Source organism: Entelurus aequoreus, linkage group LG27 (assembly GCF_033978785.1).
Source record: "Entelurus aequoreus isolate RoL-2023_Sb linkage group LG27, RoL_Eaeq_v1.1, whole genome shotgun sequence".
NCBI lineage: Eukaryota > Metazoa > Chordata > Actinopteri > Syngnathiformes > Syngnathidae > Entelurus > Entelurus aequoreus.
The window spans coordinates 16,332,109-16,357,836 of record NC_084757.1 but is presented as its reverse complement, the minus strand read 5'-3'; the positions used below and the strand labels follow the sequence as shown (position 1 = coordinate 16,357,836).

Below are 25,728 nucleotides of genomic sequence, written 5' to 3'. Positions count from 1 at the left end.
GTAGTGTCTTTTTTTGTGCCAATCTTGCAGGATCACTGAACAGTCCCCTAATTAGTTAATTACTGCCCTCACGTAAATTATACGTTTAATGCATGCATCTGATCTGATACACCAGGTATTTTAGGAAAAAACTAATTACACTGATGTAGATGGCTAAAAAACGTATGTATCACTTATGATACGTTTTGGCGTTATGAGGATAAGGTCAACAAGTAGAAATGACCTAAATGAAAACATGATTAAAATGCGAATTACCTTAATTAAACTAAATAAACTTATGACATTATATCTAGTTTTGTATTCATTGACCACTAATGTAAACACAATACAAATGCACCACAACACTTAAAAACAACATACAGTATTTATACGAAAGATCAAATACAGTATTTCTTTTAATGAAACACCAATAAAAAATCACACCGAGTCTTAATTTGGTATTTGAGAGTCATGAAGTATTGTATTTAAGCAGCATCCCATGCCCTTATTGAGAACTCTTTAGTAAAGCTAAAAATGTAGAATACACACACATTTTGTGTACATTTTGTGTTGCATATCTTCAAGTTTTGTAACTACATTTGCAATCTTCCTTTAAATACAGAGAGATGGCAAATGCACTTCTTGCATTTTCTTTTACTCTGCTGGTGTAGCTCCTGATTTTTTCTTACACTCTTCACACACATGTTGACAGGATCTGCGTCCAGGACCGGCCCAAGGTCCAAACGTCGGTCCAATCCCAAGCTCTTGGAACTTGCGACGACAGGTGCTCACATAAGACGCTTTACCCACTGCATAACCGAGGATTCCAGCCACTGGCAAACATAATCACTGAAATTACGCATTTAAAAGAAGTGGCAAACATAATCACTGAAATTATGCATTTAAAGGAAGAGACTGCCTCATAACAGAAGTCACGTACCTGCTAGTTTTGGAAAGGGACCAAATCGCTTTGACTTTTTCCAAATATCTGCAGAAAGAGATACAATGTATTGGTGAAAGCGATGTCATTGTGACTAATTGGTGCTAATGTGTTTTTACCAGTGTAGATGAGAGCCCCAGTGATGGCCATGCTGCCCAAACAGAAGGGAAGAGCTATGGAAAAAACAAGGGACAACATCATGTGAGTTGTATACACTAAAAGCTTTGATATTTGTTGCGGTCTGCAGAAAGAAATTGAATGCATGCTTAAACTTGCTATATCTTAACATGAGGCCAAAGATCATGCGCCATGTGTGCTTCAATCAAGCAGTAATCAAAAGGCGTACTAATAGCTATCTTGTTGCAACGTGTCTCCTTATGGAATTGTTTTCCAAGCTTGGACGCAAAAGAAAGAATGCCAACACATTTTCTTGATGGATGAGTTCAGCATGACCGCTTCTGCATCTCGTGCAATCGCGTTGGAATTTGCTGTTAAAAGTGATTTGCGTACCTCTGTACCAGAAACTTTGCTCTTGGCACTCTTTCCAAACCTTTCTCACGTCTTCGCCGTGGATGTGTCCATCCCCCAAGGGGCACTGCGCAAAGAAGTCGCACTCGACGGTTAGGTTTGGTGCACAACAGCTTGGGTGTACTGCATGCATGTTTCAAAACTCACCTTCCACTCCTTGTTTGCTGAAACTGAACCAACTGCATTTTCTTTTCCCCGGCTTGCTTCAGAACTCATGGTTTAGAAATGATTTCTATTTTTTTGCTATTAGTACTTTCCTATGGCAGGCTTAGTACACTTTACCCCACCATGTGTCTCGCCCCTATCTATGGTAAATGCCCCTCCCTGGTTACTCTTTTTGTCTCCACCCGCTTGAGTAAACAAAAGGCCTCACCTATTAATGACTGAAGTAGTCAAAGGTCCAACACAGTCTCTGAACTAAATGACATATTCTTATATACTGTACATAAATGCAGTCACAGCCAACAGATGTATTCAAGGCTATTAGTTCTGAAGCTCAGGGACAAGTTTTTGTTTGATACACAGTAGAACTTAGCAATTGCAAATCACTGTTAAAATGCTTGAGGCAATAATATTCAGGTTACACTTTTTATAACTATATGATTTATGTTGAATTAAGCTAAGTTGTTATTATTTTTACCCATTTTGAATTAAGCTATTACTATTTTTACTAGGGATGTCCGATAATGGCTTTTTGCCGATATCCGATATTCCGATATTGTCCAACTCTTAATTACTGATACAGATATCAACCGATACTGATATATACAGTCGTGGAATTAACACATTACTATGCCTAATTTGGACAACCAGGTATGGTGATCATAAGGTCCTTTTTAAAAAAAAATTATAAAATAAGATAAATAAATTAAAAACATTTTCTTGAATAAAAAAGAAAGTAAAACAATATAAAAACAGTTACACAGAAACTAGTAATTAATGAAAATGAGTCAAATTAATTGGTAAAGGTTAGTACTATTAGTGGACCAGCAGCACGCACAATCATGTGTGCTTATCGGACTGTATCCCTTGCAGACTGTATTCATATACAGTATATTGATATATAATGTAGGAACCAGAATATTAATAACAGAAAGAAACAACCCTTTTGTGTGAATGAGTGTGAATGAGGTTTTTTTGGGTTGGTGCACTAATTGTAAGTGTATCTTGTGTTTTTTTACGTCGATTTAATTTTTAAAAAAAAAAACAAAAAAAAAAAACGATACCGATAATAAAAAAAAAACCGATACAGATAATTTCCGATATTACATTTTAAAGCATTTATCATCTCAAATTTTTACCCATGTTGAGTTAACATACGTTTTTATTGCTAAATATATTATTTTTGATAAGGTGCATAAAAGTTACATTGTCCAGGTAGATATTGAATATATTTAGCTGGAAGAGCTTTAGGACTTGAAATAACAAATTATTAGCAATATCAATATATAGATAGTACAGTATTTTCCTTACAATTTACTAGTTTGTATTTTCTCAAGAGTCAGAAAATGATCGTAAAATCAATTTTAAATCATTCTTACGTTTTTTATTGTTCACAATAACTTTGATAAGTACCCAATTATAGAACAATAGTACTGTCTGAAATTGAAGTATCCAAATTAACAAAGGTTGAATTTATCATTAGCATTTATTCCGTGTTACGTTTACGTGTTACACAACACATATTTACTTGGTTGAAAATACCGAACAGTGGAATTGTTTTCAAAACGACGTTGAAGATCTCAGGTATGTAATACGGTGTTCTGGGCGTTACTTCACGTCCTCGAACGCAGCACCACCACAATCCACAGACAGCTCCGGGTGGGTGGTCGTCATGTGACTGCACTGACCAATCACATTACGCTGTTGGCTGGTTTCACGCGCACACGAGGAAATACTGCCCGATTGACTCTTTTTTTATTAACAAAAGTAAACCGATGAATGAACTGGCCAATCGCATTCGCGCGTAGGCGTGGTCTTGGGAAGTTTGCTTCCGGACATTTTGACGAGACAGCTCGAGCAGCGAATGAAACAGAGCGCAGGCGGAAGTCACGCGGACCTGATTTCAATCATGGGCCTGTGGGCGCGGTTTATGAGGAGAAGCTCCGCCCATTGGCCGGTCTGCGGACTTCCCACAGACAGTTGTATGTTTCATAAAGATGCACTCTGATGCTGCCAGTAAGTAGTAACGTTTAGGGTCTATTATTCACTCTATCAAGCCTTTCCAATATGGTTAGAAATAGACATTACAAAGCTGCGTTTGCTTATCTCTGCAGGATTTGATGAGTTCCGTGCCATTATGGCGGTCTCTTTGTATTTGCCACTGACAACAAAGACCGCGTAGAGTGTCTAATTCGACTTATATTTGACAAACAATGGCTCCGAATCGTCTCCGCACTCACGGCGAAGTTAGGCTTATGTGCAACGTCACAGTGTTGCCGACTCGATTGCAGCCGATGTTTGTTTAAAAACGCGGAGCTCGAACAATGCTAATCTGTCTGCGTTGCGATCGTAACATCTTCACTGACCACCTAGCGAGGCGTCTCGACTCTTATTTGAGCAGCGGGACGTTCCCACTGTGGGAATGGCTCCGATTTGTGGGCCACTGCGTGGATTTAGAGAGTGAAAATTGTGACGCAGTTGAGTTAACATCTTTGGTTTTGCCCCGCTTTGCTGTATTAGCCAAGCGCCCCCTGCACCATTTTTGCAACCACACTCCTGCGTGAGCATGCGAACTTGCCAGGTGACATTCAATCGACATTATTAATTTTTTTAAATAAATGTTCAAAAACGCTTGCAATCAGTTGAGGCAAAATGTTGGGGGCAGATGGCTCGCAAAGAAACGCTTGACTTTTTCGCCCCCCTCGAAGCTTGGGAGTTGTAGTTCGGCGTCCGGAAGCCGAGCGGTGCTTTCCGCGGATCCCGAGGCGGAAATGGACTACAAATCCCAACAGCACACCTCGCTTTGATACTTTGTAAACTCCGGGCAAGTTGCGCGTCTTGCACTGCTATTTTAGGTGTGCAGCTAGTGCTAGCTGGCTTCTTTTTTTTTTTTGGCGTGTGCGGGAATGACATCGAGCCAGGTTGATGGCGGCTTCCGAATGCACAGATGATCATTTGACGACAAGCTTTGCATGCATGTTCAAATAAACACTTTTTTGGAGAGGGGGGTGAGTTTTACTGTCGAGTCACGTCAACAGTCACTCCCTCATTCGTGTAAGACATCACTGTGTGGCTCTCTAAAACTAAGTAGTCACATCTGTTGACACGGAAATGATTCCTGATTGCCGCGCCACGACGGACGTCTCAGTAGTTTTGACGACGCGGTGATGTCACCGTCGTGCAGCCTTTTACTTTAGCCGCCATACGGATGAGCTCCGTGCGCCAGCTATGGGGTTGTGGGCACAAGAATGCTGCTTGGCCTCGTTTGTTGCTTGCTTATAAGCCTACTGCTCATTAAATTGACGTCCTTGTATTTTGTGCGTGCAGATTTTCAGCTCAATTCCCACTTGACTACACTGGCCAGCATCCATAAGATTCACCACACGTTGCACAGGCTGGTAAATGCATGTTTAACATAATGGGCTTTTTTTGGTGTTTATGTGCGTGCTTGCTAACACACATCTCTTGTGATAGAACATAACAGAGGACGTTGGACAGGAGAGCCCCACATCAGGTAATGTATTATTTTTCAGCAAGGTTAGTCATTAGGGGTGTAACGATTCGATTAGATTCCAAATTTGTGGTAGCCGATACGATTCAGGGACGAGAAATATACCATATTTTTCGGACTATAAGTCGCAGTTTTTTTCATAGTTTGGCCGGGGGTGCGACTTATACTCAGGAGCGACTTATGTGTGAAATTATTAACACATTACCGTAAAATATCAAATAATATTATTTAGCTCATTCACGTAAGAGACTAAACCAGACCTGGCATTCTGCGGCCCACGGGCCACATCCGGCCCTTTGTGCGTCCCTGTCCGGCCCGCGTGAGGCCAATCATAAATTACAAAATACATTTTAAAAAGTATCTATGTCGAGTGTGCAATACAACGGTGCTGCTTTTGTTTTGAAAAGCGTTATTTGTATTACTTCCGTGTGGACGTATGCGCGTGCGTGGTTGTGAGTGAATGTGAACAGCTGCAATCACAAATTACAAAATAAAGTTGAAAAAACATCTATGTCGTGCGCGCAATAAAACTGCTGCTGCTTCTATTTTGAAAAGTGTTATTTATGGGCGTATGTCCGTGTGTAACCTGTGAGTGAAGGTGCACAGCGACAAGTGATGCACGGTTAACACCCGAGACGCTAAAAAGAGAAAAGTTGATGACAAATGCCGTGTTTTCAACAAGACATGGACTGCCAAGCAACGTTCCCTCTAAGGTGCGCGCCTGCGCAACTGCGCACTGCTCAAGCGTCCTCTGCGCACAGCAAATATATGCCGCGCACCAAATCAAATCCCATCTGAATTCTAAACAAAATAAACACATTTATTCTGTGTAATTTTGCAATGCAACATTGAGTGACAGTGACAACAAGCGGCCCTAACGGTGTTCGTCAACACCATTCAATTATTGTAACGTCTATCGAGATGCTTCGAGGCCAGGAATTATATCGATCACTTTATTGAGCAAAACTGTTTATGTTCGGCCATAACCACACCAAAAAACATGAGTAAAACACTTCTATCTCGAAAAAGTAGTTATTTTCTGCCGTACAAACCAGGCCAAAACCAACTTGTCATCTGTCACCAACACGCATAGCACTAAACCACTGGTGCGTTTATGGCCACACAAAAAGTCGGACAACTCAAACACCACACAAAGTTACACTATGACTCCTCAGTCATACGTGTGCTTATTTTACTGTCATTTATTATTAATGTTAATTTATTTATAGTAATCATGGAATGCTGTTACTAAAGAAAGTTACAGGAATGCACACTTCATCCTATGCTTACATTTCATTGTGCAACATGAGGACGTTTAAGGGGAACTAAATGTGATCTCTGAAAGGGGTACAAATGATTTCCAAAGCAGTGCTTTTGGTATAAAGTTAAGTTATGTTAAATTAAAGTATTATTATTATTATTATTAATTATTATTATTATTATTCTTTATCTTACGGTATAAATCAAAAATAATATTGAGCAGAATTTAATTGAAATATTGTCGATGTGTAGTTCGCTGAGCTCCACACAAGGATCTGGGCTCGAGGGCATTGCAAACTCCTTCAAGATGGCAAAAAAAATAATGAACCAATCAGGATCGCCGGGCGGGATATCATAGATGTAACGTAGTGCCGAAGCGACTGTTTGATTCAAACAACAATGGGGGCATGCAGCGAGGAGTCGTGTGCTGACATTGATTCTGCTATTGGAACTGTTTTGCGACATGGATCATCTGACATTGCTGTGTTTTTTCAGTAAAAGTTCCCTTACTTTTCGCTTTGTCGTTATCCAATATGTCGGCTGTTCTGTTTTGGATTTCCCAGCGTCGCTCTCATCAGCGTCACAGGTTGATTTCGATGCGAGTGGTTGAAGTAGCTCGTCATTCAAGATAGCGGACAAGTGGTTTATCCAATCACATACAATGATAGTTTTACAAGGCCCCGACTTCTGAAATACATCTCCTATTGAGAAGTCCCAGATCCTTGTGTGGAGCTCAGCGAACTACAAGGATCTGGCGAGAGTCAGGTTAGGGGACTGTGAAATACATACTGGATTTTAGATACCGCATGTGAAGTTTCCTATATTCCTGTTATTTCTTGTAAGGGTAATTATGTTCCGTATTTTCCGCACTATAAGGTGCACCGGATTATAAGGCGCACCTTCAATGAATGGCATATTTCAAAACTTTGTTCATATATAAGGCGCACCTATGCATCCATTAGATGGAGCTGCGCTAAAGGGAATGTCAACAAAACAGTCAGATAGGTCAGTCAAACTTTATTAATAGATTACAAACCAGCGTTCTGACAACTCTGTTCACTCCCAAAATGAATAAACAGCTGATTTATTATTTTCCCTGAGGTAAAGTCAGTGACGTGGTTTGTTTATCTTTTAACAACAGCAAGGTATAACATGTGGTGCAACATTTATATCACGTAGTGGAGGGGAACTTTTCCCTGATTCAATAAACACGTAAAAAACAGTGATACTGTTACGGTAAATCAAATGTTAGTGCAATCACAATATAGTAACACTCGAAATAGTGCAGAGCAATAACAATATATCAATAACTCAACGTTGCTCAAACGTTAATGTCACACAACACAAAATAAACATGTAAAGCTCACTTTATGAAGTTATTCCTCACCCACGAATCCCTCAAATTCTTCTTCTTCAGTGTCTGAATTAAACACCATTGATTCGTTTGTTAAATTCTCTCGCTGCTGCTCTATTCCCGTGTTCTACTGCGTGACTGATCGTCTTAAGTTTAAACTCTGCGTCGGAAGCGTGTCTCCTAATAGGAGCCATTTTTGGGTTAGAAGCGCTTCTTCTTTTTTTTTTTCATAACATGGTCACTACTGCCTAGTTTCTCTTGTTATATTCTTATTTTACTGTAATATTTTTATTCTCATTGTTGCTTTTTATTTTTATTCTATTGTCATATTTTTCTATTTTGTTTCCATTTATACCCCCATTATTTACTTTTTACAATTTTGTACACTGCTGCTGGAATTAAAATTTTCCTGAGGGAACTCTCCTGAAGGAATCAATAAAGTACTATAAATCTATCTATCTATCTATCTATCTATCTATCTATCTATCTATCTATCTATCTATCTATCTATCTATCTATCTATCTATCTATCTATCTATCTATCTATCTATCTATCTATCTATCTATCTATCTATCTATCCTTCTACGGGGGAAAATTAAGTCGGCGGCTGCTTACCGTAGTTGCAAGACCTAAACTTTATAAAAATTCAGTTTAGGTTTGTTGTGGCTCAATATTGGTCCATATATAAGCCGGATTATAAGGCGAACTGTCAGCTTTTGAGAAAATTGGAGGTTTTTAGGTGCACCTTATAGTGCGGAAAATATGGTATATGTATTATCCAGTGGCGGGCTGTGTTTCCCACCTAGGCCTTCAGTGATGTCCGACTTCAATGTTTACATCTCAAAATACCATCATTGATGTCACCACATGACCATTGCTGGAGAAATACTATACAGGAACACATTTACGCACTACTGGGCATTGTAGAACACGGGTTATTTTATGGCGCATTTAAAAATCAATAAGCCCGCATCAGCAATTAAAACATATCTTATGTGGTACTGTCAAAATTAAAATTGCAAAAAACATGTAAAACGTGAAAAAAGAAAGAAATAAAATATCTGAACTTACATTTACATACTTACATGAGCTAGCTTCTGGGATTGGCCGACATGGTCTCACAAGATGTAGTTTCTCTTTAAATATCCTTCTTGAAAATGGCCTTACAAATATGTGTTGTCTTGTCTAATCATAAAAGATGCAGACAAGGCGTGTTGGCTAAGTTCTTAAAGTTTACTCCACAGCGTGCTCGTCAATAACATCCAGCTGCCGGCATGTCTACATTCAATAACCTAAACGGGGCTACTGTGCATGCTCTTCACTACTGTGGCATGCTGGGTAATGGAGTTCTTATGTTACCAGCTCATAACATCACGATATATACCACCTGCCTTAGGCCAACTACAAGGCCTTACTGACAACAACTCGTAATCTGATTGGCTATCACAACTGTCAAATGTTTGTGTCAGTTCACTTACAGTGCATAGACGCCTGCATTGTTGATTCTGAAGACTGGGCAGATTTCGTACAGCATGGCAACAAAAGCTAGCTAAATTCTGATTGGATAAAAACTCTATAACCTAAAAACAACAGCGCTGGAAGGAGCATAATATGACTTGAAGAGAATATGAATACTTTTAGATATTTAGGGAAAGTAAATAAAAAAATATTTTTATCTTTAATCATGATCATGATTTCTGGTTATGTTAGTCCAGCAGAGAAGGCCTTGCTGGCCTAACATACAATACATGGTAATTTCATGTCATGTATTTCCTTCAGTGCAGTTGCCTCGTTAGCGGGGGGCGGGATTTATATGACACTCACAATGATGCATTGCACTTTTCTGGGCAGAAAAAATAGCCTTAACTTCAAAGTCAGATATTCCGCGTTTTTCAGAGCAGCAGTTTGAAATTGTCTTGCTGTCGGTGCAATCTGTTTAACGAGAGCAGCCCTTCCTCCCGCCTGAGTCTTGCCGCTAAAGTTGAAGTTCCCCCGTTATATTTTATATTTTCCAGAGATCTTGAACATTTGCCAGTGGTATTACAGAAAGAGTTGGCCTTCTTTCGCTGACCATGCGCCGGACAGTTTTTATGGTCAGCTCCTTCCCATCTGCAGCGCTTTCGTTTTTCGGCTTGTTACCCCTTGTCGTAAGCCAGTGGTGTCAAAGTCAAGACCCGCGGGCCGGATCTGGATGAATTATCTATGGCCCCCGGGATGATATTTAAGTAGTATTAGAACCGGCCCGCAGGCCACGGCCGCCTGCTGCTGTTTTGCACGCACCAATACTCCAGTGTTGGCGCTGGGAATTTTCAAAATGGGGTCCCAGGGACCCCATCAAGTCATAAAAATGGGGTCTCTCAGGAAATTTTTGGGGTCCCACTTTTTTGTAACAGTTTTGAAAACAAAGGATAAATGTATGCATTATCCTGTTATATCTCACATTCTATATTGTGTTTTGGTAAAATGTCGTCATGAACGTTACTTAATTCTTTAAAAAAAGATACAAAAGAAAACACATTTATACATATGCAGTGTTTTCCATAAACTGCCAAGATACCTGTGGCGGCGGGGGCGTGGCTATGGGCGTGGCTATGGGCGTGGTCACCATGACATCGAGTAATTTGCATAATTTACTACAATGATATGATTTTCTCTAAAAAGGCTCAAAAAATGTATACTTACTAATTAATAATAACAGTTTTGTTCTAAACGTCTATCCATCCATCCATTTTACAATATAATTACCACACTTTATGTACATATTTATATACAGATTTGAATCAGTTATTCACTGAAATATATTTATTAATTGTGGTTCTTACAAAAAATATATCTTATAAAATATAAAAGCTAAAATGTCTCTTAAAGCTCTGCCCCTTTAATTAGTGCATACTAAATAATTTAACTTTAGCCTACTACTACAACCATATTATTTACCAGCAACATAGAGTGAAACAGAGGCAGAGGTGTCCTGCCACACAGTCTGTAACAAATAAACAGAAAACAGTAGTGGTCAAATACAAATAAGGCAACAAGAGAAGTATCCTACACTTCTCTTTTGTAAAGTAAATCTTAACAGCCTATATGGGCATCTACATCAACTATATGATTTGCCTGAAAAGCTGGACAGGACAAAAAAAACAACTTTATTTTTATTTTTTTTAAAATTTGTGGCGGACGTAATTCTTTCGTGGCAGGCCGCCACAAATAAATGAATGTGTGGGAAACACTGATATGGAAATGTATACAGTTACTGTATAAACATTCATTCACTTTCTGCTTTCCTTCATGGATCTAAACTTTACTGCTGCTGGTAATTTTTTTCTATATTTTTATTGTAATATTTTCAGAATGTGTTCTATTTTTGGCCAAAGTAAGACAAAGAAAACAATCTGAAGTTGTCTTTATTTTTTAGTTTAGAAGCCATGATTTTAATAGTCCGGCCCGCGTGTGCACAGATTTTCCTCCATGCGGCCCCTGAGGTAAAATGAGTTTGACACCCCTGTCTTAAGCGGTCCGAGTGTCTGGTTAGCATAGCATGCTAGCTCAGAAGTCAGTAATTGCTGTGCTCTATCAGCTTTATTAAACTCGACCAATCATAAAAAATATGCTTCCAGAATATGTTCTTTGAGCTCTGCACAAAAGAAGGTGAGGAAAATAAGTAAACGCTGACTTGGATCTCTTGGATCTTTTCACGTAATGTTTATGATCTTTAATTATTTAAAGTGCAAAAAACACTCAATGGATTAATTACCTTTTTAAAACAATGTTAGATCGATATAAGTCTAAGTCTATATATCTTCTAAAAGGCCAACGAGCCGAGCACAGATCGATTTTCTCCGATCTTAAGAATATAAATTGATTTATCAATATATCGATCAATCGTTAAACCCCTAATAGTCATGCATGCGTGATGTTTTTTTGAATGATGTTAATGATTTCTACTCCCCTGTGTAATTCCTAGCTTGTTGCTCCAGAGCCATGCCTCCGAGGAAAAAGAGGAGACCCACTGCTGGAGATGACATGTCAGCCAAAAAGAGTCGCCAGGACAGGTGTGATTCTGCCCCCATTTTTACACTTATTAATGTGAACATGCAACACTGAGGTGCATGTAAGGACGCAACATTTAGGCCGGGGATATTCAACTAAATAGTTTTAGGGGCCACATTTCCAGAAAACTGAGGACCGGGGGGGGACTTCTTCCTTCACTATTCTTATTTTGTATACTTTTGAGAACCAGTGTTTTTACAGTACATATTTTATTTTGGTCTATTTATTTTGTCACAGTTACAGGAGCGCTGTAAAGAGGTTAAATATTTATTGAATTGCAATTTTGACAAAATGTAAGATTGTGTGTGTGTGAGACTAAAATGCTGTGTTATTACTATCTACTTCACTAACTGGATCTTTGCTATAATTTTTCATAGCATATTTGTACATATCATTTGTGTTGACGTTTTTGTTGTTGTGTCTCTGTCTTCTCCCCCTCTTGTCCCTGCAATTTCCCCTGTCTTCCTTTTTTTTCTTCGTTCTATCCCCTCCTGCTCCGGTCTGGCTGCGCCAAACATTAAATACATTCATTTAATAAAGTCAAATACAAATAAGGCAACAAGAGAAGTATCCCTCACTTCTCTTTTGTAAAGTAAATATGTATAGCAGATATGGGCATCTACATAAACAATAGGATTTGCCTGAGTGGCTGGACAGGACATGTTAAAAAAACAAACAAAAAAAAAACACCAAATGCATAAAAAAAAGCTGCGTGGTCCCAGTTTTAATGCAAGAAGTTAACAGCAGACAATTTGTTTGGCTTTAGAAACAATTTAGTAATGGTCATGTAAACAATTCGTTACAGGGTCAAACTGTCGCCATCTGTTTTCAGAAAAAACGACTCGCCGCTAATCCGCGAGGAGGAGACGTTCTCCAACAAAAGATGTTTGGAGTGGTTCTACGAGTACGCAGGTGATTTTATACGGCTGGTTAAGGTGGATGATGGTTGTGGTCATGTGTTCTCAACCTTCTGCATCTTTCTGACAGGCTGCGATGACGTGGTGGGACCGGAGGGCATGGAGAAGTTCTGTGAGGACATTGGAGTGGAACCAGAAAATGTAAGCTGTCTCCCACTAAAATTTCTAAAAGTCATTTTAAGCTTTTAATATCATTTCAAGGGACAATACCGTAAAAAGTAAACTTACAAGCAGTGGACTGCTTCTATGCCATATTTTTTCGGACCATAGGGCACACCAGATTATAAGGCGCACTAAAGGGGTCATTATGATTTTTTGTACATTTAAAGGCCTACTGAAATGATTTTTTTTTATTTAAACGGGGATAGCAGATCCATTCTATGTGTCATACTTGATCATTTCGCGATATTTCCATATTTTTGCTGAAAGGATTTAGTAGAGAACATCGGCGATAAAATTTCGCAACTTTTGGTCGCTGATAAAAAAAAAACTTGCCTGTACCGGAAGTAGCGTGACGTCGCAGGTTGAAAGGCTCCTCACATTTCCCCATTGTTTACACCAGCAGCGAGAGCGATTCAGACCGAGAAAGCGACGATTATCCCATTAATTTGAGCGAGGATGAAAGATTCGTGGATGAGGAACGTGAGAGTGAAGGACTAGAGTGCAGTGCAGGACGTATCTTTTTTCGCTCTGACCGTAACTTAGGTAAAAGGGCTCATTGGATTCCACACTTTCTCATTTTTCTATTGTGGATCACGGATTTGTATTTTAAACCACCTCGGATACTATATCCTCTTGAAAATGAGAGTCGAGAACGAAAAATGGACATTCAAAGTGACTTTTATCTCCACGACAATACATCGGTGAAGCACTTTAGCTACGGAGCTAACGTGATAGCATCGTGCTTAAATGCAGATAGAAACAAAATAAATAAGCCCCTGACTGGAAGGATAGACAGAAGATCAACAATACTACTATCAGGAGACACCGAACCAAACACTGGACCTGTAACCACACAGTTAATGCTGTGCCACCTGTCGAAGCCTAGCAATGCTGTTGCTAACGACGCCATTGAAGCTAACTTAGCTACGGGACCTCGTCAGAGCTATGATAAAAACATTAGCGCTCCACCTATGCCAGCCCTCATCTGCTCATCAACACCCGTGCTCACCTGCATTCCAGCGATCGACGGCGCGACGAAGGACTTCACCCGATCATCGATGCGGTTGGCGGCTAGCGTCGGATAGCGCGTCTGCTATCCAGCTCAAAGTCCTCCTGGTTGTGTTGCTGCAGCCAGCCGCTAATACACCGATCCCACCTACAGCTTTCTTCTTTGCAGTCTTCATTGTTCATAACACAAATTGCAAAAGATTCACCAACACAGATGTCCAGAATACTGTGGAATTTTGAGATGAAAACAGAGCTTGGGGTCCTTATAAAGAAATCATAACAATTCGGTACCCGTATGTTGAAGCACAGTGCGTCTGACTACCGTAGCCGTAATACTCTGCGTTCCATCAAGCGGTGCAGCTTCGTAGCTTACCAAATTAAACTAAAACATTTTGACAGATTTTTGAGTGCCGTGCGCAATGTCCTATATTCTCAATGAAACATCCAAGTTTTGGTTTTGCTTGCTTACGGGTACTTGCTAGCATCATTTATTGAACTGGCGTCAACCTGCAGTCCATGCCTATCTCTTGTGTGTGACTGCCATCTACTGGTCACACATATCATTACACCATATACTAAATATAATTGCTTCGAGGTCGGTAAGCACAACCAGAATTAATACTTACATTAGGCGCACCGGGTTCTAAGGCGCACAGTCAACTTTGGAGAAAATGAAATTATTGTAATGTGCCTTATAGTCCGAAAAATACAGTACATCAGTAGATTTACTATCCTCTGAAATTGAGTCAACACACAGCCATTATTGTCTAAATAGCTTGTGAGTACAGTAGTACACCTTATAGTAAACGTGTCCAAATTGTGTGTTTTGTGTGAATATTTAGTGTGTGAGCATCATTGTCATCTAGCACTTCCTCAATCATTTTGGGCATGGAGCTCACCAGAGCTGCACAGGTTGTTACTGGAACCCTCTTCTACTGCTTCACGATAACATCACTGATGGAGCGGGTGTATGTTCGACACCTTGCATCCCTCCATCTTATTTCCTTCCAATTGAGGATGCCACGCAGGTGCTTGATTGGGTTCAGATGTGAGGAAAACCTAATTCAAGGCGTTCGCCATCCTGGAAGTCTATTCGGGCTTCTAACGCTGGAAAACTGCCAAGGAGGCGATTATGCTCTTGAATAGAGGGCTTGAAAGGGTGACATAGTAAACACAATGCATACATGGTTAACTGCAAGACTCTGTCCTAAAGTTTTGGTTCGAAGCATGGTGCGAATGTGCTGCATCACCGACTGCCACAATCGTTCACATGATAGCTTCAGGGAAAAAAAAGATTTGATGAGAAGTTTTTCATTTGTTTTGATTTGATTTGGTGAGCTAACAAAAGAGATGACTAAACATTCCTCCTTTTTCCCCCTCCTTACCAAGCTTCACCCATAATATGCATGCATGCATTTGCTGATGCAAACAGCCTACTCCAGGGGTGTCCAAAGTGTGGCCCGCAGGTCATTTTTTAATGGCCCCACGGCACATTTTAAAAATACGATTGAAAAAAAACAACATTAAAAAAAAACATTAAGTGTTATTTAAAGAGCAAACAGGTGAAATGTAACAAGAAAATGTAGCAATGTTTACTCTAATCACAGAAAGCTGCCATGTAGGCTGTTTCTTTCTTTAAAATATAATAATGAATCAAAATCAATGTCATTATGAATTATTGACCTATTCAAGGCTCCAATTACGTCACATTAAATATTTTGAGATATTTTTTGGGGAAAATGTTGTATATTTTGTGTTTGCCATGTAAAAAAACGAGCTGTTTTTTTTTAAAGGGCCTAAAACGAACAAACAAAAAACATAAACAACAATAAAACTTATAATTGACAGATAGATCTGAAGTTGATCTCGAGATTATTGTGTTAAAAGTAAACAGTAAAAAAATAAATAATTATCATTTATTTTTTAACACTTTAATGAGTAGGACCCTTTTGGATCCCCTACAATTTCAGTGTGATTAGTTTTTAAGTGTCATTGCTCAAAAAATAATAATGAATTAAAATCAATGGTGTTATGAGTTATTGACCTTTTTAAGGCTCCAATTATTGTATAATCTCAAATATCCCACTTAAAAATTTTATTGGGTGAAAATACTGCATATTTTGTGTTTTTTTCATTTAAAAAAAGGGTTTTCTTTGACAAAAAGAGCATACAATTTAAATCTTTAAAATTTTTTATATTGACAGACCTAATGTTGATCTAGAGATTTAAAAACTTGAATAATAACACAAATAATAATACTGAATAATGACAAATTTTTTCTATTTTTTGGACCAAAACCCTTTGGGGTCCCCGGGATCAAGCCTGAGTGGAAGCCTAAATGTATATTTTTTATACATATATTGTATTGGTTTTTAAAATAAAAAATATCAAAATGGCCCCTGCTAGCTTAGATTTTTCTATGTGTGGCCCTCAGTGGAAAAAGTTTGGACACCCCTGGCCTACTCCGTTCGCATTAGCAAAGCTAGCTGCACGCTACAAACTACACTATTTTGGAAAAAAAACACGTCTCTACTTTAAGTCATGGGTAAGCACACAAAAAGAATGAATATTCTTTTCTGAGAAGAACCGCCGTGATCAAAACATTTTACAACTAATTATGGGTGTGTTTTTTCATGAAGCCTGCTCATGAGATTAATTATTTCAAATCTATTGTCGATTGGATGTGCTCATATAGATCAGTTGTACAATTTTACTTATTTTTTTCGAAGTTCCGATACGATTTTATTCGGTTTGTTGCTCCCTGTCTCACACTACTGCGGCCCCAGTAAAGCCATGTAAACAAGCTTTCGCTTTGGCGACCGTGGCCCTACAAGGCATCGCTAAATCACGCGCCCTTTCGAGCCCGTTCAGAATTTGGGTTACCCTCAGTGAACCGTAGCTCTACATGACCGGCGGCACTCGCGCATCCCCAGACCATGACACGACCACCACCGTAGCGAGACGAGAAGCTTGCTACTCACTTGTGTCGCCAGCTATCAAGACAATAATGGCTGTGTTTTGACTCATTTTCAGCAAAAGGTAAGTATATACTGTCTAACACTGACCACTCTAAAGTACATCCAAGTTGAAGTCCTGTCCTATTGTCCCTTGACAAAATATAATTAATTCTTTCTGAAATGTGACATATTTTGATCACCTGTGACTGTGTGTCAGGTGGTAATGCTGGTGCTGGCGTGGAAGCTGGACGCTCAGAGTATGGGCTACTTCACCCTACAGGAGTGGCTGAGAGGCATGAGCATGCTGCAGTTCGTATCCCAAACGTTGCTGTGTGTTGTCATATTTTGTTTTGGTGTATCCTGACTCTGACTGTCCACCTCCGCCAGCTGCGACTCCACTGAGAGGCTGAGGAACTCGTTGGACTACCTACGGTCTGTCCTTAACGACGGCAACAGCTTCAAGCTCATTTATAGATACGCTTTTGACTTTGCCAGGGTATGCCTGCACACCTGTCAACGATATCAACCTTTTTACATCTTTGCATTGATTAAGACACATATTTTTAACAGGAGAAGGACCAGAGGAGTTTGGACTTAAACACGGCCAAGTGCATGCTGGGGCTTCTGCTGGGGAAGACGTGGCCCCTCTTTCCTGTCTTTAATCAGTTTCTAGAGGTAAGTTGTTACAGGTGCACTGTGTACATTAGTCATGGTGGTCATAACTACAACCAGTCCCTCAAGGATTTTGCGGAAATATTTTGTGACTGTTGCTAGGGCTGCACGATATTGAGAAAAAACCTAGTTGTGATTTTTCTCTCCAATATTTGCGATTTTTATTTTTTGCATAATACCGCAAAAACCTCGAGTGGAGGAGATGTTACTTCTGGACTGTCAATTCACATATTTTTGTCTCTAGGTGCCACACATTAGAACAATATGCAATAATTGACTTCAAAAAATATTTGGCTTTTGTCTACATCATGCTCCTAAACTGAAGAAATAATCCATAAAAAAATATACAGCGATTATAATTTAATGTGATGATACAAAATAATGATGCAATTAACCATTTTAAAGGATATCAACTTTTATTTTTCATTAATGTAGAATTATTTACAATTGTACTGTAATTGGAAGCTTAATAACTTATCCTACATAAACAAAAATAAAATGGACTTATTTCTGCAAGCAAAAATGTAACTTGAATTATTATTAAACATCTTAAAATAACTTCCGCCTCTTGCGGTAATGTAATCGCACTAATTAAAACATCAATGTTGATTAATCATGCAGCCCTAATTGTTGCAGCCTAAAATATCTTCTTTCACGGACGCTTTCTCAAAAACTTGAGGCCAAAGTTGCAAAGTTTTGAGTTTGTTTGTTTTCTAAGACAAGGTTCGGTTAGGTTTAGGGATGTCTCGATCAACGTTTTTGGCCTCCGATTGCAATCCGATTTTTTTGGCGTCACATCCGATTTCATTTTGAGTCCCGAGCTGATACTTTGACAATAAATTATAGGACTGAAAATGTTTTATAGTGAGTAACTAACTAAAGTAAAGTAAACAGAATGACATGTTTCCTAAAACATATATTATTACATTTATAATTTTCTATTATTGTTGTAAATTAGGTGATATTGGTATTACATAAAGTACATCCGGAAAGTATTCACTTTTTTCCACATTTTGTTATCTTAGTTATGCACAGCCTCTCAACTTCTTTCTACATTCTGGCCAATCACTGTCATTTTTGCCAATCCAATTTGTTTTTAAGCGGCACCCAAACACGCATGTCAACTGTCTAGTCACGGAAAAAGCAAATGGCGGCTTTAAAACTGTTTTCCTCCTCGGTCTGCTAAGCGCAAGGACCCACCATCCCTCCAAAAACTTTTCCACGCCGCGAGTTGCTTAGATAAGTGATTCTCAAACTGTGGTACATAGAGGTGGGAATGTTTGGGCACCTCCCAATTCGATTACGATTACAATTCAGGAGCTATATATATATACATATATATATATATTGATACAGTTTTACATTTCTCAATAAGCTTTTATCACTTGCAACTTTTAAAAACAGTGCATATGTAATAAGAAACAGTTAATTAATTTACATTACATTTATTAAATTAATAGAAATGTGTGCAAAACTGCAACATAAATGCCCTAAAATAAAGAAGCTGGTCAGATCTCTCAGTGAGGTGGCTCGCTGCAGTCAGACACATTTTAGAACTGCCTATATTACTTTATATAAAAATCGATTGACGTTTACTAATCTATTTTATAATCGTCCATGTACGAATTGCAATGCATCTAAAAATCGATTATTTCCCCCAGCTCTAGTGGTACATGTACCACTTGTGGAAGGAAGTGGTTACATTTGTATTTTAATATTTCTATATTCAAACAGTGAACCTGTTTAAAGGCCTACTGAAATGCGATTTTCTTATTTAAACGGGGATAGCAGGTCCATTCTATGTGTCATACTTGATCATTTTGCGATATTGCCATATTTTTGCTGAAAGGATTTAGTAGAGAACATCGACGATAAAGTTCGCAACTTTTGGTCGCTGATAAAAAAGCCTTGCCTGTACCGGAAGTAGCGTGACGTCACAAGTTGTGGAGCTCCTCACATCTGCACATTGTTTACAATCATGGCCACCAGCAGCGAGAGCGATTCAAACCAAGAAAGCGACAATTTCCCCATTAAGTTGAGCGAGGATGAAAGATTCGTGGATGAGGAAAGTGAGAGTGAAGGACTAGAGGGCAGTGGAAGCGATTCACATAGGGAAGATGCTGTGAGAGGCGGGTGGGACCTGATATTCAGCTGGGAATGACTAAAACGGTAAATAAACACAAGACATATATATACTCTATTAGCCACAACACAACCAGGCTTATATTTAATATGCCACAAATTAATGAATTTTTTTTTCATGTTTGGGATCATTAATGAAAATAAATAAGTCACTTTTGCATAATAGGTAGGGGTGTGGGAAAAAATCGATTTGAATTCGAATCGCGATTCTCACGTTGTGCGATTCAGAATCGATTCTCTTTTTTTTTTAAATTTTTTTTTATAAAGATATTTTTAATTTATTTGTTTTTCTATTTTTTTTTTCATTTTTTTTTTTTTTTAAATAAATCAATCCAACAAAACAATACACAGCAATACTGTAATACATAACAATGCAATCCAATTCCAAAACCAAACCCGACCCAGCAACACTCAGAACTGCAATAAACAGAGCAATTGAGAGGAGACACAAACACGACACAGAACAAACCAAAAGTAGTGAAACAAAAATGAATATTATCAACAACAGTATCAATATTAGTTACAATTTCAACATAGCAGTGATTAAAAATCCCTCATTGACATTATCATTAGACATTTATTAAAAAAAAAAAAAAAAGAACAATAGTGTCACAGTGGCTTACACTTGCATCGCATCTCATAAGCTTGACAACACACTGTGTCCAATATTTTCACAAAGATAAAATAAGTCATATTTTTGGTTCATTTAATAGTTAAAACAAATTGACATTATTGCAATCAGTTGATAAAACATTGTCCTTTACAATTATAAAAGCTTTTTACAAAAATCTACTACTCTGCTTGCATGTCAGCAGACTGGGGTAGATCCTGCTGAAATCCTATGTATTGAATGAATAGAGAATCCTTTTGAATCGGGAAAATATCGTTTTTGAATCGAGGATCGCGTTGAATCGGGAAAAAAAAATCGATTTTGAATCGAATCGTGACCCCAAGAATCGATATTGAATCGAATCGTGGGACACCCAAAGATTCGCAGCCCTAATAATAGGGGACCGTTTTAAATCCATCCTTCACATCTGGAAATCTACTTCGACAGGGTTCCCACAAGTGATGGGCGATATAGCCTAAAATTTATATCGCGATATATATTACAGCCTTCTGAGATAAAGATATACATCACAATATATTATTTGGTGTATAATGGAACTATTTAAAAATGGGTTAAATAGGCTCCTAATTGAGCTGCTGATGAATGTGGTAACATATTGCATCATTTCCGCTTGTATAATTTTCTCAAAATCATTACTAAAATACTTGTTAATTTACTTTCTGTTGTAACATTGTTGTATCCACACTTCTGTTAAAATGTAATAAACGCACATTTTTCTGTTGTCTGGATACGTTACGTTAGTTTTGGAATATACTACAAATGTGTGTATCGATCCAATGGTTACACGGGCAGTATTGGTCAAACCATTATGATACTTCAAATTTTCAAGGTCATTGAATGATTACATTTTTGATCACAATTACAATCAGATAAAAACACAGGATAGTGGTGCAACAATAACAATGAAATATTTAATTATTTCCTACTATTTGCTCAGATTTAAATCCTTATATTTTTGCCCTTTGTGTCCAGGGACCTTTTTTCCTGAGTTTCAAACAATAACCAAAACGACAAAATATTTTTTGATAATCACTGTAGTATCGACCTAAGACTGAAAATATACTTGATATCGTTACTGTCAATATTTGTATCGATCCACTCACCTTTTGTTTACATTGAAGAGCTCGAGCTTGCGGTTAGCAATTAGCATATGCTTCTCCTACAGTGTGTTGCGTAGCATGTTTAGCAATTCCTCGTCCTTCAGTTGTAAGGAACATAGTTTATTTGCTAACATGGAGATGAAGATTGCTCACTTAGAAGTGGCTTTGCACTCTGGAGGTGGTGTTACCTGCTAGCAAGAATGCTACGTTGCGTTGAGGAACTAAAGTGTGTTGTGTAGCATGTCTGGCAATTTCTTGTCCTTAAGTGATAATGTTGACTGACCATACGTCCTACGGGGGCTGTCCGGGCGGAGTTTCTTAAATGCCTCAAATGTCCGGCATTTTGAGTTAGGGTTGCGTGTATTTTCAATGTACGTTCAGGGTTAAGAAGGGGTTAAAAACAAAACAAATTGTGAAAGTGTGCACACGCAGCAGCATTCGTGAGGCAGGGGCGGAGACAGAGAGCGAGAGAGTTATGATAAACGCGCATGCATCGCCAGGCTCTGCCTTTTATCCATAGATTTATCAGATTTAATTTTGTATTATCTATAGCAGGGGTGTCAAAAGTGTGCCCCGGAGGCCATTTGCGGCCCACAGCTAATGTTTTAAAGGCCTACGGCCCATTCTAAAAATACTATTAAAATAAACAAAAACATAACAAAAGTGAAATAAAAAAGCTTAAAGGTGAAATGTCATTTAGAAAAAGTTGCAATGTTGACTAATAAAACAAATCTGTTTTTTTTTCTTTCAAACTGTCATTGCTCAAAACATAATATTGAATCAAAATAAATGTTATTATGAATTATTGACCTATCCAAGATTCCGATTACTTCACATCAAATATTCAAAAATTTACTGTGGGACCCCATTTTTATGACTTGAGGACCCCATTTTGAAAATTCCTAGCGCCAACACTGCTGTCAACAGAGGAGAAAAAATGCTTTATTTAAATAACTATATTATTTATAAAGCAAGTTTGAGTATTATTGGCAAATTTTCACCTTGTCCCGGCCTTGGCACGCATATGTGTCCTCTTTTTTGGATTTCAGAACATGGTCAGCCTAGATAATAGTACTTGTAGGAAACATCGTTTATTTGCCAACATGGAGGTGAAGATTGCTCACTTAGAAGTGGCTTTGCACTCTGGAGGCGTCTCCAGAAAATACTTTTTTATTTTAACCAAAACGGGAACAATGGTAAAGTAGCCAGTGTTTCCCCACACATTCATTTATTTGTGGCGGCCCGCCACGAAAGAATTACGTCCGCCACAAATAAAAAATAAAAATAAAAAAATAATTGTATTTATTTTTTTGTCCTGTCCAGCTTCTCAGGCAAATGATATAGTTGATGTAGATGCCCATATAGACTGTTCAGATTTACTTTACAAAAGAGAAGTGTAGGATACTTCTCTTGTTGACTTATTTGTATTTGACCACTACTGTTTTCTGTTTATTTGTTACTAACTGTGGCAGGACACCTCTGCCTCTGTTTCACTTTATGTTGCTGGTAAATAATATGGTTGTAGTAGTAGGCTAAAGTTAAATGATTTAGTATGCACTAATTAAAGGGGCAGAGCTTTAAGAGACATTTTAGCTTTTATATTTTATAAGATATATTTTTTGTAAGAACCACAATTAATACATATATTTCAGTGAATAACTTATTGTTCAAATCTGTATATAAATATGTACATAAAGTGTTGTAATTATATTGTAAAATGGATGGATGGATGGATGGACGTTTAAAACAAAACTGTTATTATTAATTAGTAAGTATGCATTTTTTGAGCCTTTTTAGAGAAAATCATATCATTGTAGTACATTATGCAAATTACTCGATGTCATGGTGACCACGCCCATAGCCACGCCCCCACCGCCACAGGTATCTTGGCAGTTTATGGGAAACACTGAGTAGCCGTCACATATTGTGATGGGGAAATTGTGTAACGTAGCGAAAAGGACTGCTATTAGTTTTAGCCTGCTTATAGAGCGTGTAAAGCTGTGACATGTGTACGTTTCCAATTACTAGCAATCCAAGTACAAAGTCATCAACAAAGACCAATGGTGCAACGTCTTAGAGTTCAGCCGGACAATCAACTTGGACCTTAGTAACTACGACGAGGACGGTGCATGTAAGCGAGCCACGTGTTTAAAAAAAAAAATTTTTTTTTAAATTCACGTTGTGACGCTAACCTACTCTCCCTTCTTTCCTTCCCGTCCTCAGGGCCCGTGTTGCTGGACGAGTTTGTGGAATGGTACAAGGAAAGACAGATGTCATAGCTACAACTGAAGAAAGAAAATGGCAACTAATAAACAACAACAACAAAATACTGTGACGACCCCGACGACGAGAATCAGCAATTAAACAAAACAAACGGTAACGCCGCCACAGGGTTGGGGGGGAGGGTCCTTAGAAGGGAGGAGGCGGGCTGATTATCACTAAATCCCGCCCCCTTCTTGAAGTCGCGACTCTCACTGAGATGCGGCGTTTTGGAAATAGCGGGGAAAAGTATTGCTGAGTGCCTTCTCCCGCTGCTTTGCATCAACAGAAGTCTTAGAGAAGGTCCACTTTGACCCGAGCACATTTAGACCATAATAAACTAAGCTGTGCTGCGAGTTGCCTGTGCAAAAAGAAGCACTTTGTGCTTTCCTAAGGCAGGTCGCTGTTTACTTGTGCCAGTCTTTTTTTTTTTTTTTTTACTTCCCTCCTGCTTTTGTCTTCTCACACCAAACAAAACCGCATTGCTGCTAATTCCAGTCAAGCCCCCCCACCCCCTCTCAGCATTTTACCGGTTCGTGACGACCGATCGATGTTAGCGTGTGACTGTGCCTCAAAAGCGTTTGGACGTGTATGTACGAATATCTGGGAGCAAAGAGGGGGGGCTCATGTTGACCCAGCCCGTGTGGGCTGCCCAATGAGCTACTTCCTGGTGTCCATTTTGTCTGGTCTTCCTTAGTCCGCCGATAGTTTCTTCAGGTTTCCTCCAATGAGTAGCATCCTTCCCGACGCTGACAGTGTTCAAAGGTAAGAACGCGCGCGCTAACTGTAGTTGTCACAGCGCTACGTTCTTGTATAGATTTTCTGTCCTTGGCTGTGGTGTGACGCTGAATCGTCCAAAAGATTTGAATATTTGCATGCAGCTCCGACAGAGCCTTTTTCTTTTGTTGTTGTTGTTGTTGATGTACAGGAAATGTTTTGTGCTTAGATTTGATATCCACGATCATGTTAAGTTTTTTCTTTTCTTTTTTTTTTTTGCTTCCTGATGGAACTCATGATTGTGTTTATTAAGACCTGGAAAAGAAACACACACATGTAACCTCACGGTGGAACAGGCGTTCACTCCTGCATTGGTCAACAAAGCGAGGCGTTGTATGTACCCCCCCTTTTTTTTTAATTTATTGCCAGTGCGTCTGTCGACTTGCACTCGTACATGTCACCCCTGCTTTGTATATTGAATGACACAAGGTTTGTGTATAGATTTCATGTCTTTCAGTATTCTCTCATGGCAATGCAGGATGATGAACACGCTTGTCCCGACTGTATATATGTATGTAAACTAAGTGTCTATATGTCGGTTTTCACTATAACCTATGTCTATATACTTAAATAAAAAAGGTTTATTAACTTATCTCTGTAATTGATTTTCAACAAGTACAAAGAAAACCATTGGCATGAGATGACCCTTTTTTTTAATGAATCAAGTCAAATAGCATTTTCATTAGATATACAACAAGTTAAGCCTTAAATGTCTCCAAAAGGTACAATTCCCTTTAAAAAAAAACAAAAAAAACCGCACACTTTTAAAAAAAATCTTACATTTACATTTAATCTTACGATGACCATGGAACCAGCAACTTGCAGGTCCTTGGGAAAGGCTGCTCAGTACAATATGAGTAATACAAATAATTGAAAATCTCACATTATCTTACATTAAAATCAATTTTTTTAAAAACGTATTTAAATCCTTATTAAGTCCTGATTCTGATTCATCAGTTTAGTTTTTTTTTTACTAAACCTGGCTGATGTCTGAGCGGTAGAAACTTCTGGTTTCCGTTTTCTGGGCTGAGCGCCCACTTAACTCCACGGCTTCGTCCGGCAGCGGTGTCTCCGGAATGGGAGGCGGAATCTCCTGAGCCGGCTGCGCATGTGTCCTGTAGCGGGGAATGTCATAGGAAAAATCTGTGACTCTGCTGCTTGCTGAGCGAGCAGAGAAGAGTAACTCTGACTCATGTTGGAAACTTCCCAGAGCATCACTTGGAGGGTCCACACTTTCTTCTCTGTCCCATGTTTGTCTCTCAGACGACATGGCTCTCAGGGCGGTGAGTCCTCGCATCTCTTTTTTGTCGGCTGTCTG

General features: G+C 38.7%; 2 protein-coding genes across 9 annotated transcripts; one reads left to right on the top strand and one right to left on the bottom strand.

The window, feature by feature from the left end:
• Positions 1 to 398: 398 nt before the first annotated feature.
• On the bottom strand, positions 399 to 1,734 carry ociad2 (OCIA domain containing 2). Its single transcript, XM_062039007.1, has 5 exons — positions 1,595 to 1,734; positions 1,430 to 1,514; positions 1,039 to 1,092; positions 920 to 967; positions 399 to 812 (listed from the first exon to the last, which is right to left on the bottom strand). The coding sequence occupies exons 1-5, from the start codon at positions 1,661 to 1,663 to the stop codon at positions 634 to 636; spliced, it is 435 nt and encodes a 144-aa protein (XP_061894991.1). The 5' UTR covers positions 1,664 to 1,734; the 3' UTR covers positions 399 to 633.
• On the top strand, positions 1,098 to 25,002 carry dcun1d4 (DCN1, defective in cullin neddylation 1, domain containing 4 (S. cerevisiae)). Of its 8 annotated transcripts, none has more exons than XM_062039003.1 (11): positions 1,098 to 1,120; positions 4,937 to 5,007; positions 5,084 to 5,123; positions 11,700 to 11,787; positions 12,591 to 12,697; positions 12,773 to 12,843; positions 17,047 to 17,138; positions 17,217 to 17,325; positions 17,400 to 17,504; positions 23,403 to 23,505; positions 23,598 to 25,002. In XM_062039003.1, the coding sequence occupies exons 4-11, from the start codon at positions 11,717 to 11,719 to the stop codon at positions 23,651 to 23,653; spliced, it is 714 nt and encodes a 237-aa protein (XP_061894987.1). In that variant the 5' UTR covers positions 1,098 to 1,120; positions 4,937 to 5,007; positions 5,084 to 5,123; positions 11,700 to 11,716; the 3' UTR covers positions 23,654 to 25,002. The 8 variants fall into 8 exon arrangements, with proteins under 8 accessions (XP_061894987.1, XP_061894990.1, XP_061894985.1 ...); XM_062039001.1 differs by lacking the exon at positions 1,098 to 1,120 and adding an exon at positions 3,555 to 3,625 and having other exon boundaries at positions 12,618 to 12,697; XM_062039000.1 differs by lacking the exon at positions 1,098 to 1,120 and adding an exon at positions 3,555 to 3,625.
• Positions 25,003 to 25,728: the final 726 nt, after the last annotated feature.